Raw genomic sequence first — 18685 nt, forward strand, 5'->3', positions numbered from 1 at the left:
CATTGAAACATGCATTTTCATTGAAGCTGATTTCAATATGTTTTGTGAAAAGCGCTGTACTGATCAAGTAAATAAAGATAAAAGATAAGATAAAATATACTTTAATAAATAAAATGAACAGATGAAGATTTATACATTTTGTTTCTGTAAGACACACTCATAACACTCGACATGGATCACAACCGCATCACCATCAATTCAACTCATTTCTGATGTTTCAAGGCTAAATTTTAAGTGTTACAATTACAATTAATTTACTCTTATGCTTGAGCCTTGGGTATCAAAAAAATACAAGCAACATTGAGTAGTTCATATGACTCTTGCACTATATTTCATAATGATTTCATAAGATATTTGATGTTTGCTTTTTTTTTTTTTTGAGGAACAGAATGAACTTATTCACTGTTAATCATCCTCTCTACCATAAAACACATTGCGGCCTCAAGTTACGACAGGTTTGACTTTGACATCAGTGATGCCATTGTTTGTATTGTGAAAGATTGCAACACATCGGTTTCTTTTGAACTTTCCATTCTTCAGAAAAAAAGAAAAAGTAAGAAAAAAAAACATTTTCCAAAAATATCAGGCAGCACAACTGTTTTTAACATTGATAATAATAAATGTTTCTTGAACAGCAAATCAGCATATTAGAATGATTTCTGAAGGATCATGTGACACTGAAGACTTTAAATATACAACTATACTATATTAAAATGTAAATATTATAAAACATATTGCAGTTTTGGAAAACTGTCTCACCTCAGTCAAACATGATCATATCTGAAGGCTGCAGTGATTCATATGATCAGCGAGAATGTGATGGAAATCACCAAAGTGAGGCTTCCCTCCCGAGACACTCTCTTCTGTCAGCGGACTGCAACTGCTGTCAATCCAGATCCTGATGGAATTCCAGGTGTGTGTGTCTAAATCGGTCATCACAAATATACACTCACCTAAAGGATTATTAGGAACACCTGTTCAATTTCTCATTAATGCAATTATCTAATCAACCAATCACATGGCAGTTGCTTCAATGCATTTAGGGGTGTGGTCCTGGTCAAGACAATCTCCTGAACTCCAAACTGAATGTCAGAATGGGGTAGAAAGGTGATTTAAGCAATTTTGAGCGTGGCATGGTTGTTGGTGCCAGACGGGCTGGTCTGAGTATTTCACAATCTGCTCAGTTACTGGGATTTTCACGCACAACCATTTTTAGGGTTTACAAAGAATGGTGTGAAAAGGGAAAAACATCCAGTATGTGGCAGTCCTGTGGGCGAAAATGCCTTGTTGATGCTAGAGGTCAGAGGAGAATGGGCCGACTGATTCAAGCTGATAGAAGAGCAACTTTGACTGAAATAACCACTCGTTACAACCGAGCTATGCAGCAAAGCATTTGTGAAGCCACAACACGCACAACCTTGAGGCGATGGGCTACAACAGCAGAAGACCCCACCGGGTACCACTCATCTCCACTACAAATAGGAAAAAGAGGCTACAATTTGCACAAGCTCCCCAAAATTGGACAGTTGAAGACTGGAAAAATGTTGCCTGGTCTGATGAGTCTGGATTTCTGTTGAGACATTCAGATGCTAGAGTCAGAATTTGGCATAAACAGAATGAGAACATGGATCCATCATGCCTTGTTACCACTGTGCAGTCTGGTGGTGGTGGTGTAATGGTGTGGGGGATGTTTTCTTGGCACACTTTAGGCCCCTTAGTGCCAATTGGGCATTGTTTAAATGCCACGGCCTACCTGAGCAATGTTTCTGACCATGTCCATCCCTTTATGACCACCATGTACCCATCCACTGATGGCTACTTCCAGCAAGATAATGCACCATGTCACAAAGCTCGAATCATTTCAAACTGGTTTTCTTGAACATGACAATGAGTTCACTGAACTAAAATGGCCCCCACAGTCACCAGATCTCAACCAAATAGAGCATCTTTGGGATGTGGTGGAACAGGAGCTTCGTACACTGGATGTGCATCCCACAGATCCAGGTATCCTATCAATATGGGCCAACATTTCTAAAGAATGCTTTCTGCACCTTGTTGAATCAATGCCATGTAGAATTAAGGCAGTTCTGAAGGCGAAAGATGGTCAAGTATTAGTATGGTGTCCCTAATAATCCTTTAGGTGAGTGTACATGCATGACTGGTGAAAACTCCAGCATTTGTGTGTGTGCATCCTTTACCCCTCTAATCTCATGTGAATAACAACACATGCACATTTACAGTATACTGCCAACAATGCATGCCACTATGAGAATGTGCAATGCAACTGTTGCTTGTAAAGAGCTCAGGGCTTTTACTACATGAGTCATTTCCAGAGAAGTTTATGTTGTTATGCAATGCCAGCAGGCAAAAGCAACTGTAACCTCAAATCTCAGGTAGCACTGCATGCCTTGGCACATTCAAACACTGTGTGTTCTTTGAAGACATCTAAATGTCATTTGATATAGCTCAGATATTATAATTATGCATGGCTTTAGCCTCTTAAAACAAGCTTCTTTATTGGCATCTGACTCCATGATGTACCTTTAACATCCATGGAATCTGTGCATTCCGCAAAAGGTTTTTTTAAAAGGACTTTTAAAATGTTCTTCATACTAAGGATATAGTCTATTTCATAGTGTTCCCTGAAAAGTTCTTTGGGGAACAATTAATGGTTCTTCTAGAGATTATAATGCAAAGATGTTGCACTGCGATAACGAAAACAGGCCCTCATTAATCAGTCAGACTCAAAAAGTTAAATTCAAAGTTAACATCTCGCAATTCTTTTTCACCCTCCTTTCACAATTCTGACTTATTTTTTCTTGGAATTCAGAGTTTAGATCTTGCAGTTCTTTTTTTTTTTGTTTGGTTGGTTGTTTTTCCACCATGGAATAAAATGAAAAAAGGCAATTGTGACATATCTCACAATCCAGACTGTTCAGTTGCACACATTTAATAAAAAATGCAGTTGATCTATTTATCATGTTCAGAATATTTACAGTTCAATAACAACTTTGTACAGATGCAGCATGAGATTTAAACAGTTTATAATAAATAACATTCATCCAATAGAGATTAAACGCTTGGATATTATTTACAACAGCAAAGAGTCAGCATGCTGGTTTTCTCAAAACACTGAACAATCAGATCAAACCCTTCTGGATTCCTTACAAATCAGAGATTCCCATCACTCCAGCTGTGTGTGTTCAGAGCAGCATACTAGTTCTGCAGTATTTAGGATGTGCACTAGACACAGTACAACCTTCTGCATTTCCTAAAATGAGCAGAATAACATTGTGAGGAACGCTGCATCCCACAATGCAATGCGTTCAACTTAACCTTTCAATTCCAGTGTGATTTATGTGTGATGAATCATTATATGATCAGACAGCCAAATGTTAAAAGATTTTAAACAAAAAATGGATTGAAACTGTAAAACAATCATATTTTTTAAAGACTGACAGATGCCACATACTGAAAGTGACAAACATAGCCTACCAAGGCTAGAAGTATTCAGTATGCTCTTATTCCACTCTGTACAGAACCGCTTTGATTCACAACAACCATCAACCCGTGCTCTATAGTGCACAACTGTAGTAAAAATCCCATTCAATTTCTCCATAGGGAACTGATTTTTAATGATGAACTTATAAACCATTAACAACAGACCTACTATAAACGACAAGGTTGTTAATTAATGGAACATGCTTTTGTTGAAGCATTATTCCAACGTATCTTTAAAAGGTCATGTTTAACAGTGGACTTCCTGGTGAAAAACTACATTACCCATGATTCAGCAGAGAATGGCATCAAGCAAATTTGCAATAAAACACTTTCATATCCGTATATTCAAAATATTGCTTATTTATATGTTTTATTAAACTAACATTTTGGTGCACCTGCAATGGCCAGTTTCATGAGAATTTTACCAGCCATAAATATATTTTCCTGGAAATGGAACTGAATGTGCACTATTATTTTCTTTGCGATATAGTTTTGCGCAGTCAACAAATCGCATTCTCAGGCATCGATAGAATGAACAAAAAATATGATTTTCAATGTAATTTTTTTTTCTTTTCTTAAAATCCCTATGGGAAATGATGAATGGGAAAAATACTTCTGGAACCAATGCTGACGGGAACATTTCCACTCCATTGTGATCTCATTAAGTGGGCGGGGCTTCACAAGGCCTGCCGTTTCATTGGTCCTCGTCTCATTGCGTGTCACTTCTAAATCAAAACCCTTCATCCAAAGGCACATCTAGTTTACAGATTAACTTGAGACAAAGTGGATAGTCGGGTAACCAGCATCACACCTCATAAATCTCTCTCTTGGCATTTAAACACACAAACACATAAATACAAAAAAAAAAAAAAAAACATTAGTTTCGTTGAATTCTGATGCATTCTTGGTCCATGAATGTAAATGTACTCATATATCAGCAAACGTCCAAATGCCCAGGGCTGAATAAATATGTTCATGCATCCATTGCGTGTGGCATTCAATCGTTTGTGTTTATTTATGTGCATATATATGTATATATATGAAATGTGTATGTGGCCAAGTCCTGCAGGATTATATTGCTTAAAGCAACAGTCCGTGTGTGTGTGTGTGTGTGTGTGTGTATTCCCTCCAGTTCAACACCTGTATCTGTGTGCGCTGCACAGAACGTCGATTCTCCGTCACACACACACATACGTTTACACAGCTACCTCCTTTTCCTCAGACTGCTCTCCAAGCGACCGAGCTCCTCGTATCCCTGGTAGAAGAGCTCGAGATCGCGTCCTCCCCAGCTCCTCCAGACAGCCAGGCACCAGGCCATGTTTTCTTTACGGAAGCCGCACACAACGGTGTCCTTTGCGACGAGCGCCGCCTCCGCCAGAGTCCTGAGAGACGGACGAGAGGAAGAGTGAGCTAGAGCTTTCGCTGAAAATAACCCGAGCGGCGGAGACGCAGACACAGGCCTGAAAGCCTCGACTGTGTGATGAATGTGTTTACATGGAGAACTGACGGCAGTCCGACGGGGACAGAGACTAGTTTATGATAAACACTTCATAGCACTGCTAACTTCTGAAAACATACAAACACATTCTAATAAAGCTGGTAGCCATTCACATTTTCTCTAAAAAAGCTACAGGGTGTTTATTAATACTAAGTGAATTATTTATTTCTATCATTCTGGCTGCTTCCTGATACTGTAATTGATGACTTCCTTCTTTTCTCACTGGTCTGTCCTTCAGCTTGTGGTCTGGAAAGTGATCAGACAGCGCCATGATGAAGGACGTATCGATTCTCTAATCGCACCAAGAGAAGGTGAGGAACAAGGAGAATGCAGGCTTCCAGAGGAGATGCACAGGTGCAGATCGGTGTTATAAACCTATACCTGACACATGTACACATGCTCCTGACGGCTATCACTATAGTTTTAAGACATGTTTCACCTGCAGGGTTAAAATAAAACATACTTAAAAAAATTTAATAAAAATAAAAGAAAGGAATTTTAATGCATTGCAGGTCAAATTTTTGTTTATTAGAATTTAAAATAAAGAAAAATGTTAAAATTAATAAATCACAACAAATTATTCAAATAAAAACAAATACAACCGAAATATAAATAAAATAAATAAATAATATATTATTTTTCTAAATATAAATAAATAAGCTAGTTTAAAAGTAATGTAATAACATTTCATTTAACAAACAATTAAATAAATGATTATGTTTAGCTGGTGACATTTCTGTTCAATACAATAACAGAAGATTAAAATTAGTAAATATATCATATATTTAAAAACGAATACATTATAAATGTGTGTGTGTGTATGTGTATATATATATATATATATATATATATATATATATATATATATATATATATATAAAATAAATAAGGTAAAAATCAATGTTTACAAAATAAAATAATATTTTTATTTACTTCTAAATATTACATTTATGTACATATAATTATTTAAAGATTGGTTTTATAATAATACATTTTAAACACTTTAATGTGTGTTCACTTGAAGCTGCTGGGCTGCTATATGTGTGTGTGTGTGTGTGTGTGTGCGTGTGAGAGAAATAACAGGTTTATGAAGAACTGACCTACAACTGCTAATCTCTCTTTTCAAACTAAAGATTTTAGACTTTAGATGAACCCATTCATCTACTGTATTTGGGTGCAAATGCATGCAGCTTTAAATGTTTTACAATCTCTAGCAGAAACAGTGCTTTGAGAGTTTTCCTCTCTCAAATCAATGCAGATTTGAATCTGTCCGGGCTTGTTTACGGCATCGCTGATTTTTGGTTTGCTACAGGCGACCGGTGTCACAAACAGTGTGGAGTCGTGTACGTCAGGGCTGTCAAACTCAGTTCCTGGAGGGTCACAGCCCTGTAGAGTTTAGCTCCAAACCTAATTAAACACACCTGATCCAGCTAATCAGGTCCTTCAGGCTTATTTGGAAACTAGATGGATCTGTGTGTTGAAGCAGGGTTGGAAGTAAACTCTGCAGAGCTGCTGGTCCTCCAGGAACTGGGTTTGACAGCTCTGCTGTGTTTGGACACTGTGTGGTTATTAATGTGCATGTTTGTGACACACGTACCCGTACTCAGACACTCCAGGCACCGACAGCACGGCGATCACACGACCCCTGAGCGAACCGGCCTGCTCCTGCACCTCGATCACCAGGATGTCTCCTCCACGCCTGATACACAGAGAGACACACACCGTCATTTACACTTCACAATCAGACAGAATCATTTACAAATAAATAAAACACTAATTCATATAAAGCTACTCTAAAAGTAAAAGGTAAAAAATGTAAGTAAAAGTTTTTAAATATTAATATTAAGCTAGTCAAGTTTTGTCAACAATATAATATAAAACATGTAAATGAACCATATTTACCATATAACCATATAAAAAAAATATACTAAACATACTGTTTTTGTCAACACAATATAAAAAAATAATGATAATTTAAATAAACAACCCATTTATTTACAAAAAAAAAAAATGATTTTATATCTACAGCTAGTTTAAAAGTAATGGTAATTAATTAAAATCAAATAAATAATTTAATATAAGGCACATTTTTGTTGACAATTTAATGTTAAAAGTTAAACAAAATTAAAAATAGATTAAAATATTATATATAACTGATATTTTTTTTGTTCGACAATATTTAAAAAGCAATGTGAACGATTAAAACAAATTATTTAAAAATAAATAAGTGACTATTTACCTGTAAATAATGTTGCAAATAAAAAAAAAAACTTATTTTAAAAATAAATAATAAATAAAGATGTATAAAGTTAGTATTTTTTTGTAAACAATATAATATTAAAAATTAAAATAAACCATATATTTAAAATCCAATTTTTTTAACACAATAGTTCAAAAAGTAATGTTAACAATTAAACTATTTATTTTTAATTAATAAAAACTTATATATATATATATATAGGAATCAGTTTATAGTATTTTATTTTCGTATTTTTTCATTCAATTTCTTGAATGGTCCTGCTAAATACACCTATTGTACCTGAAAATAAAGCACTGTTTGTTTTATTTGTATATTATGTGTAGTTGTAATGTGTATCTTTTTGTTACCCTGAAAGGCTTTGTCTTTATAATAGGGAAATTAGTTTGGCTGTATATATATACACATAAACAAAAATTTATATTAAGCTAATTAAATTTGTCGACAACATAACACAAATTAAAATAAACTGTATTTTAAATAATTCTGTGTAGCAAGTAAATAAGTGACATTAACTAAATGAAAATAAACCGTATATTTCAGACAGAAACAGTGCATGCTGCTTCATAAAGATTTATCAAGAATGTCTAAATTAAACAGATGCTCTGATATATGTCTCTGCATCTATTCCTTCATCCTGGAGGAGTTACAGGATGCAACAAAACAAAACAAAACTATTTGAGAAAACTAGGATGAACTAATAAGGAGCTGTTTGGTTCACTTGAGTATTGTTTGGATGAACACATTTCACACTCGCACTCATGAAAGACATCTAACCTAGTTTATAAGCAGCAGGAAGCTCCTTATATAAATCATGTCCTTGCCCTTGAGCTCAATATGAGGCACCTGTGTGACCTGATTGCTCTGTGGTGTCTGGGTTACGGAGAATAAAGTCCAACGCCTCCCGAAACTCACATTATAATGCATTTATATTCATGAATAAAACATAGCCATTCTGCCCTTCATCCTGTGCTTAAACTCTCTTTAACCAAATGTTTAATTGATGCAGGACACGTCCCTTTGTCACTCCTGGAACAACATTTATCATAGTCCGAGTCTAATTCTACACAAACAACTCCAATCACGCAGTTTTAGGCCCAAACTAGGCTCAGAGCAGCCTGCGTCAGCTGAGAAACTGCTATTGAGAGGAAAGGACTGTTAACACAAGCACTGCTCCCAAACCAGCGATGACTGATGCATGAAGAGCATATCCAACCTCTGAAAATCAGGTTAGGCTGGGTTTTTAATCTGTCTACAATGACTCTTTTACACTAAAGTTTTACAGTTGTCATGAAACTGAACCTGCAACCAACTTTACTACTGTATTATGAGGAATTTCCAAGTGAAATGGCTTTGTAAACAAGAAAAGAGTATGAGGTCTAAAAGATATATTACATTTTACTGTAAGAAGAGCAGTAATGTGCAGAAACAAATGGTCAATGTTGATTTCATACCGCCTAACATCAGAGATGTTGTAAATCAGTGGCTCTGATTTACAAATATTTACTATTTGTTTTCAGAGAGAAGAGCAAAACTGTATCTGACTCGCCGTCAAAATAAAAGTCCCGCCTTGAACACAATGGCCAAGGAGAAAAACGTATCGGTCTTGCCGATATATCGGTCGACCACTACTCAAGATTAACATGAGATTGGCAGAAACTGTGTGTGTTATGTCAAGAAATTTATACTTTCATTAAAGGATTCATTAAATTGACCAAAAAGAAAGAAAAGTGCCATAATATCAGATTAATATTGGGGAAAATATCGGTAGAATCAATTATCGGCCGATCTCTAAATAACATTTTAAAAACTTACAAAAAAATAAAAAATTTAAATCGTATCAACCCCAAACTTTTGAATGACCAAACACCATTTACTGGAAAATAAATATTTTATAACATCATTAATGTGACCATGGAGAACAAAACCAGTAATAGGGGTTGTAAGGTATGGTTTGTAAGGATGTATACAATGTATTTTTTGCTATTGCTAAAAATATACCCCAGCGACTTAAGTTTTGTGGTCCGGGGTCACTTTTGATCAATTTCATGCATCTTTTACGAATAAAAATAAAACGTCTTTTTTTATTTTATTTACATGATTTTGGCATGGAATTAAAAAAGCATCAAAATAACATACAGGTTAAGTATTTTTAAATGTAATAATCATGTTTTTTTCTACATTACAAATACTGAGAGGTATTGTGAAGTGCGAGTCGTACCTGGGCACCCAGATGGTGTTGTTGACAGAAATGATGCTCAAGGCCTTCAGCTGCTCTGGTGTCTGGCTTTGAGCCACTGGTTCTGGATCTGTTGCGCTCCCGGATGGACACGATTCAGGTGAAACCAGCTCGTTCGGTGGTTTGTCCGTCTCCTCGAAGTCTGTGGATAAAGGCATGCTGCTGGAGCTGGTCAGAGAGCTGAGGGCTCCCGAACTGGAGCGCTCCACGTGAGGGAAATGGCCGATCTGATCCAGCTGCTCCGAGCTGAAGCCCGAGGACGTCATGGAGCAGTAATCCAGCGAGTCCTGCTGGCACAAGATCTGCATCCCTGCGTCCTCGGTGTGTGTGACCGTCACTTTCACCGGCTCCAGGGCGGCCGGAAGAGACTCTTCATCTATATCAGGATCAGGGGTCACAGGAGTCATCGCCCCAGCCGGCCTCTGGACGGGGAAAACGTCCCGCAGCGGGTTGGCGTCGCTGCAGCTGTATGTAGCGCAGATCTGGTAGCTGGCGGCGTGATACATCAGAAGTGTGCTGGTGTGATCGTCCAGACACCAGACGGCCTCGTCGCCCCAGCAGCTGGCAGACGAGACCATGGACACCAGGCGGGACGGAGGCAGATACGGCTCGAGGCGGCGGATGGGCTGAAGCGCCAGGCTGTCGATGACCAGCACTCCAGGGCCGTTGGTGTACCACACCTCTGATCCGGAGCACACCGGGACGATGCTGCACACGGGGTACGGTCGCTGCCGAGGGTCCGAGTCCTCCATGTTCAGAAGATGCTTGTTAATGGTGTGCGAGCAGATGTAAGTCTCACCTTCTACAGGCATGTCATCCACCAGGGAATAAACCACCACGAGACCGTCAGACATGCCGGCAAACACCTGCGGGAGAGACTGAAACACAGGGGACATACTCTAATTACATGTTTTATATCACTCTTTATTATATCAGGTTACATTCTTTTTCTTAATACAATAATACTTGTTACTTGTACACTTTTATAAATATATGTATATATAATTATATTTTCTCGCATTAATATAACACATTTATTTGTATAAATGTATATTATTATAACATAAAAGTGTATTATGTAATATATGAAATTTTACTTATTGACTTGATATTGTTATTTATGAATATAATATTTCTTTACATATATGAATATATATGTTGCATATAATAAATGTAAAAATATTACACTAATAATTGTATTAATGGTTGTATTATATATATCATGTGACACGAATATATATATATATATATATATATATATATATACTAATGTATTTTGATTTTTTACACAATACAATCTCTGCTTATTTTAATATAATTTTTAAAAAATGTTTACTCGATAGAATATTACATTTAAAGTTGTTTGTTAATAACATTTGTAAATCTATATATCAAGATAAGATTATAATACAATACAATAATATATAATAATACATTTTTAAGTAATACTGTATAATAATAATACATAACGCATACATTTGGAAATTCAGTTTGGTGCCGCTATGAACTCGAAACGCTGCATATTTCAGCACAAGATTTCTGAGAGCTGTACAAACAATGTACATGTGGATGAACATCATCTCTAGCTTTTTTGTCCCATACATCTTTTGGTTTGGACTTTTGGCCTGGAGCAAAACCAGAAGACTGCGATTCATCTGTTGCCACTAGTCATATAGAAATCACACGTTTCTTCTGTAAGGACAACTTTGTTTAATAATTTAAGCAGATTATCAATTCTGTAGTGAACTGCCCTGATGTAGTTAACTTCAAACCCAAACAACATCCCATCAAACCATACACAACATTCATTCTCGGAATATTTCAGTCCGCCTTCACAAGCATTTTTGAGCAAGTGCCAAATGTAAAAGCGTTTCCTCCCTAAAACGGTCCTGACAGCCCTCAACCAGCTGCATGCTCCTTCACTGATCTGCACAACTGCTTTTGACATCCTCAGTGACCTGCAGGGAATGGACTGAGGGCACTTCAAAGGGAGCGAGGCTCATATAAGAGTGTGTTTGGAGAAGCACTGAGGACTGAATCTGTCATTGGGACGTCCGCTGAAGAGAGGGAGAGCGGGAACACCTGGATAACAGAGACTTCAAATGCCAGAGCAACCTACCTCAAATATCAAGCCTGCTGTTCTTACCTGGCCAACAATTTAGTCTGTTTTGGCACTTGTTAACTGTGTTTAATACTCGGGGGAATAGTTTAACTATCAAAAATGAAATTTTGCTGACTCTCAGGGCTGTGCAAGATGTAGATGAGTTTGTTTCTTTACCAGATTTAGAGAAATGCAGCATTGCATCACTTGCTCACCAGTGGATCCTCTGCAGTGGATGGGTGCCGTCAGAATAAGAGTCCACACAGCTGATAAAAACATCACAGTAATCCACAAGTAATCAACACCACTCCAGTCCATCAGATAATGTCTTGTGAAAAGGAAAGATGCATGTTTGTAAGAAACAAATCCATCATTAAGATGTTTTTAACTTCAAACCAATTCTAATCTATTCATAAAATTGTCTTCTCCAGTGAAAAGTCTGAATCAGGGGAGAAAAATGCAAAGATCAAACACCGTTTACAAGCAGGCTCTAAACAAAAATGTGGGTAGTTTGTGAAGTGAGAGACAACAGGGGATGGACTTTTTCCCTGGAGGAAGCATTATTATGTATTATGGGCTCATATTTTGACTGGAAACAACAGTTTAAAGTTGTTTTAACACTGTAATGATGGAATTATTTCTTAAAAACATCCAGCATTTCATTTTATAAGACATTAATTGATGGTGTGGATTACTTGTGGATTATTGTGATGTTTTTATCAACTGTTTGGACTCTGACGGCACCCATTTCTCCAAATCTGCTCCCATGAAAAAATCTTGGATGGCTTGAAGGCGAAAACATTTTTTTGATGAACTATTCCTTTAATTTGAGATGATTCCTTTGGATATACAATGTAAAAACTAAATATAACAAAGCAAGAGAGAAAAACAACCCATGCAAGAACACGATCAGCATGAGCATAGTTTACATGACAATGACTGCACGCCGGGGCACTGACCTCTTTCCTGGCAGGCAGTAAAAAGAGACAGGTTACCACAGCCGGACAGGAGAGCAGTTTCTGCGGGTGACTCAAGGGACACATCTCTTTCAGGCTGTAGATAAAGACTTCCTGTTCCTGCAGAAACAGCAACAAGGTATCAAGATAAACATCTCCATTCATTTGCTGTGTTCACTTACAAAGAGGGTTGGGAATCGAGAAATGCCCCGTATTCAGAACCATTTTTGGGACTTCTTATCGGGACAAAATGAATTTCAGGATGTTCAGCTCCACCAGAAGTTCACTGAATAAAGCATTTGCACACGCTGTCATTCTGTGCATTAGAAAGCATGCATCTTTTCTTGGTATATGCACTACTTCAGGTGGTTTGTGAGTAAAGATGCTGATTGCAATATAATTCTTACACTTTAATGGTTGGAACAAAACAAGACAACATAAACCAGACTAAAAATGACAAAATGTGAAGCCTTTACAACATTTTAAAGGTGATCTGCATCAATTTCTGATGTTGAAATACACAGTTATTCTGTGCTCTATGTTTCAAATACAACACTGTTGCTAGTTTGGGATCTTTTTATGTTTTTGAATGAAGTACCTTCTGCTCATCAAGGCTGCATTTATTTGATCAAAAATACAGGAAAAAACGTATTATTGTGAAATATTTTTACAATTTAAAAATAACTTTTCTTTTTTTTTGATATATTGTAAAATGTAATTTATTCCTGTGATCAAAGTTGTATTTTCAGCATCATTACTCCAGTCTTCAGCATCACATGATCCTTCAGAAATCATTCTAATATGATGATTTACTGCTCAAGAAACATTTATTATTTGTTATCGATGTTGAAAACACTTCATGCTGCTGAACTGGTGCAATATTTTTTTCATGATTTTTAGATTAATAAAAAAAAAACAGCGTTTATTTGAGATAGAAACCCTCAGATACATTATAAACCTTTTACTGTCATTTTTGATCAATTTAATGCATTCTTGACATTAAGCGCATTTAACTGCATTCTGAAAAAAAAACACTAAACTTAGTGAATATGTGACGAAAACCCATTAAACGCATCACTTAAAATGAATAAAATTTGAATCCAGAGGCATCAGAATCAGGACAGTCTCAACTAATGGTATGAGTTTGGGGAAGAAACATCAGTTTGTTCAGGAAACCTGTCTGAAAATCATCATTGTTTCTGCTGTTCTGCTAACGGTGGATAAATGACACACAAGACTTGTGCAACAAGCATTTGGTTTGACATAAGTTACAACAATCTCCTTTACTGTGAGATCCCTACGCCCACGGCGTCTATCCATTAGTGCTGTTTCCTTGCTAATGATCCTGCGCTGCTGAACCCAATGCTGCCACTGACAGCTGAACGCACCTCAGTGGCCGTCCACAGGCTGTTCTCCATCTTCATTTGGCAGCTCAGACGTGTTCCTGGGCAAGGCATCCGATTCACCTCCACCTGCCCCTTGGCCAAGTTTACCACTGTGTAATTCCTGTAGAACACACACACACACACACACAGAGAAACATGAATGTGTCTTTGGGACACAGCAGTTATGAAATCCACATTTGGAAAATTACAAGAGAAATAAAGGCTAAAGGCGTTTCTTTGCAGGTCTCCATGGTTAACAATGGAAGAACAATGATTTCAAGCATCACCCTCCTTTTAACATGTCAAGTCTGCCATTCTAACCCAATCAGCCTGACATAATGATCTCCAGCCTTGTGCTCGTCAACATTCTCACCTGAGTTAACAAGACGATTACTGAAATGATCTCAGCAGGTCCTTTAATGACAGCAATGAAATGCAGTGGAAAGGTTTTTTGGGGATTAAGTTAATTTTCATGGCAAAGAAAAAAACTTAAGCAGCAACTTTTCCAATTTCCAATATTTATGTAATTCTCAAAACTTGGCCACGACTGTACAGAAAAAATGTAATATTGTGATATATTATTACAACTTAAAATAACAGTTTTAAAATGTATTATACTTTAAATTATCATTTATTTCTGTGATGCAAAGCTGAATTTTTAGGATCATCATCACATGATCCTTTAGAAATCATTCTAATATGATGATTCATTATCAAAGCTGGAAACAGTTCTGCTGCTTAATATTTTTTCAGAACATGTGATACTTTTTTTTAGGACACTTTGATGAATGAAAAAAGAAAAAAAAAAGAAAAAAAAAAGAAGCTATGTTTTTAAAATATTAATATTTTGTAATAACAACATACACTACTGGTCAGTAATTTGGGGTCAGTCATTTTTTTTTCTTTCTTTTTTTAAATAAAATCAATACTTTTATTCAGCAAGGATGTGTTAAATTGATAAAAAGTGATAGTAAAGAAAATATATTATTAGAATTTTTATTTTATTTTGAATAAATGCAGTTCTTTTTAACCTTTTATTGATCAAATATATTAGACAGCAGAACTGTTTCCAACACTCATAATAAATCAGAATATTAGAATGATTTCTAAATGATCATGTGATCGACTGGATGTTACATGTGACACTGAAGCTGGAGGAATGAAGCTGAAAATTCAGCTTTGCATCACAGGAATAGATTATTTTTTGAAATATATTCAAATAGAAAACTATTATTTTAAGTTGTAATAATATTTCACAATATTACTGTTTTTTTTTCTGTATTTTTGATAAATGCAGGCTTGATGAACAGAAGAAACTTCTTTCAAAAACATTAAAAATAGTAATGTTTCCAAACTTTTGGTCTGTACTGTGTATATATATATATATATATAAATAAATTAATGGATGGATATCAAAATAAAATAAAATAATAAATAAAAAAACACCGCTCATAGAACCAAAATAAAAATAAATGTATTTATTATTTTAGAAATTAATAATAAACCAACAAACAATTAAATTAATAAATATTGTGAGTAATAACTGTGAGTGCTTTTCTCAGGGCTAAAGTAAAACAATTAAAAACTTTGTTAAACTAAATATATTATTATACAAATAATATATGCGCAAAATAACAACTATCAAAATATATTAATACACTAATAAAAATATTAATATAAAACACATTTTTTTAACAATATATTCATTAAATTTTCAGTTTACATATCAGATCAGATTACATAATGAATAACAATCATGTAAAACATAGCAAACATTTTTCACCCCATTATCCCTCCCACTACCCTTCCCCAGAAAAAAAAAAAAAAAAGGGCTGTTTCTTTTAAAGATACATAAATCAGGTAAGGAGAGTTTAACAATTCTACTCAGAAGATCATGATGCTACTCTATTCCCTCAGAGCTTGTTCTTGTTGTAGCAGGTTACCAACATTAATATTGTGTCTTAAGAAGTTAGTGAAAGGTCTCCAGACATCTTCAAAAGTATTTTGTTTATTTTTGACAATGTACGTTATCTTTTCCATTGACATATTTGATGCCATTTCTTTAACCCACATCCCAATTCTTGGCCCATTGATATTTTTCCAATTCAGAGCAATTGTACGTTTAGCTTGTAAAATACACATGTCTATGAATTTGACCTCTCTGCTCTGTACGGGAGGGCTGGTAGGATATATACCTAGGATAAAAAGCTTAGGATCCAGTGGTAGTTTCTTTGATAATATTTGGTCAATCATATCAATAATCTCCTGCCAAAAGAGTTTCACTTTTATACATTCCCATATACAGTGGTACAAAGTACCTCTTGCTTCGTTACACTTTATACAGGTATCAGGAATATTATCGTTAAACTTGTGCAACTTGGCAGGAGTAATGTATGTATGCATCAGCCATTTGTACTGTATGAGTTTCAAGCTAGTATTGACTGTCTGCACCTGAGCCTTCTTACATGCCTCATTCCAATCTTCTAGGGATATTTCGTCATCTATATCTTCTTTCCATAATCTTAATCTTGATTCTGAGGATTCGTCAGACCCAGACACAAACAAGTCATACAGAGATGAGATTGAACCCTTATAATAACAATGTCCTATAATTGCTGCCTCTAGTGGGGAAATGTCCGGTATGTCTAATGCATGTTTTTGAGATGAGGATATAAAACTCCTAAGTTGAAGATATTTGAAAAAATGGGTCTTTGGAATGTCATATTTGGCTGATATTACTCCAAAGGACATAAGTATTTCATCTTCACTGTACATATCTTGAATTTTTCTTAACCCCTTTTCAGCCCATATCCGAAATCCTGCATCACATTTCCCTGGTTTGAAATTAGCGTTACCCCAAATAGGGCTGAAACGTGACAAGGGGGAATTCAAATTCAAATATTTACATTAATTAAACCAATGATTTGATCATGTTCAATACAATAGGATTATATGTGTTTTTTCTTAGGTATTTGTGGTCTGCTGAGTACAGGTATAGGTGCAGTGGTATTTTTGGTGTAATTGAACAAGCTTCCAAATCCATCCAAGCAGGAGGGCTTTCAGATGAAAAATAAAACATAATTGTACGCAGCTGAGCTGCCCAGTAATACCATTGAATGTTTGGACATCCAAGGCCTCCTCGGTCAAATGGTAGGTATAATAAAGATAGACGTAGTCTGGGACGTTTATTTTGCCAAATAAAGTTGGTAAACAATTTCTTAATTCTACTAAACAAAGATGAGGGAGGGGGTAGGGGAATATTCTGGAACAAATAGAGAAATTTAGGGAGTATATTCATTTTTAGAATATTTATCCTGCCAATCATTGAGATGGGTAAAGATGTCCAACGTTCTATTGATGAGGTAGTATCTTCCAGGATTGGGTCATAATTTATCTGGGCAATCTTATTCACCTTGGGGACAATTTTTATGCCCAGATATGTACATTTATCTGTTGAGGTAAAGGTAGACGCATAACTCGGGCAGTTCTCCCTCTCTAATTCGTTAAGTAACATTATGGATGATTTTGAGTGATTAACTTTATATCCAGATATTTTTCCAAAAGTTTCAATGAGATCTAGGAGTGCAGGGACAGATCTGCTCAGGTTTTTCAGAAACAAAATGACGTCATCTGCAAATAGTGCTATTTTATGTTCCAGGTGACTTTCTCGGATTCCATAAATGCTACTATGTATTCTCACCCCTATGGCAAAAGGTTCTATTGCAGGGATAAATAATAAAGGTGATAGAGGACTTCCTTGCGGGCAACCTCTAGAGATGTTAAAAGGTTTAGAGACCACATTATTGGTCAAAACTTCTGCGGTAAGCTCAGTACTAAGCATTCTAACCCAATTGCAAAATGTATTCCCAAAGCCAAAGCGAGTGAGCACCTTAAATAAGAAGTGCCATTCGACGCAGTCAAAGGCCTTCTCTGCATCAAGAGAGATTAAAGCCGTGTCTTTTGCCCCTCTCTGATAATGTAAAATATTGAGCACTCGTCTGACATTATGAAAGCCCTGTCTACCTTGAATAAAACCATTTTGATCCTCTCCCACCACCAGAGGTAGCAGGCCCTCCAATCTTCTTGCAAGAACTTTGCTGAGTATTTTTGTATCTGAGTTTAGAAGGCTGATTGGACGCATGTTTTCACACTTTGTGTTTGGTTTCCCTGGTTTTGGAAGTAAAATTATTAGGGCTCTCCTCATGGTTGTAGGGAGAAGACCATTCCTGAAAGACTCCTGGAACATCTCTAATAGGGGTGAAATTAATTTGGACTGAAATTTTTTATAAATATATATAGGTATGCAATCTGGGCCTGCCGCTTTTCCAGCCTGCATACAGTTAATTGCTTCTACGATTTCTACTTTTGTTAATTCTCCATCTAATGCACTACTTTCATTTTCTGAAATTTTAGGAATATTAAGGTTGTTTAGGAATTGTATTTGCTTATCTAAATTGCAAGTACCCTCAGAACTATACAGTTTCTCATAGAATACCCTGAAGGCCTCATTAATTTCTTTAGGGTCTACTATGGTTCTACCGTTTGGATCTTCAATGCAGTTAATAAACCTTTCTGTTTGTTGTTGTTTAATGCGCCATGCTAAAAGTTTCCCAGGTTTTTCCCCTTGGTCATAAAAGGATTGTTTTAGTCTCATTAAATTAACTGCTGCTTTGTTAGCTGACAATTCATTGTACTTTGCTCTAAGTAAAAGTAATTGTACATGTATATCGTTAGAGTTGGGTTTCTTA

General features: G+C 36.0%; 1 protein-coding gene across 5 annotated transcripts in view; it reads right to left on the reverse strand.

Moving 5' to 3' along the window:
• Positions 1 to 4527: 4527 nt before the first annotated feature.
• Positions 4528 to 18685, reverse strand: part of LOC132101244 (leucine-rich repeat serine/threonine-protein kinase 1-like) — an 83312-nt gene continuing 69154 nt past the window's right edge. For 4 of the 5 annotated variants that reach the window (XM_059506053.1, XM_059506025.1, XM_059506035.1 and 1 more), the window contains 5 exons: positions 13941 to 14058; positions 12556 to 12672; positions 9478 to 10373; positions 6597 to 6698; positions 4528 to 4883 (listed from right to left, as the gene is read on the reverse strand). In XM_059506053.1, coding sequence (XP_059362036.1) covers positions 4706 to 4883; positions 6597 to 6698; positions 9478 to 10373; positions 12556 to 12672; positions 13941 to 14058 — 1411 coding nt within the window. In that variant the 3' untranslated portion in view covers positions 4528 to 4705. Of the gene's footprint in view, positions 4884 to 6596; positions 6699 to 9477; positions 10374 to 11448; positions 11578 to 12555; positions 12673 to 13940; positions 14059 to 18685 lie in introns of those variants that run through there. The other variant, XM_059506063.1, reaches the window with a different exon arrangement.

The sequence above is a fragment of the Carassius carassius genome, chromosome 2 (assembly GCF_963082965.1).
Source record: "Carassius carassius chromosome 2, fCarCar2.1, whole genome shotgun sequence".
NCBI lineage: Eukaryota > Metazoa > Chordata > Actinopteri > Cypriniformes > Cyprinidae > Carassius > Carassius carassius.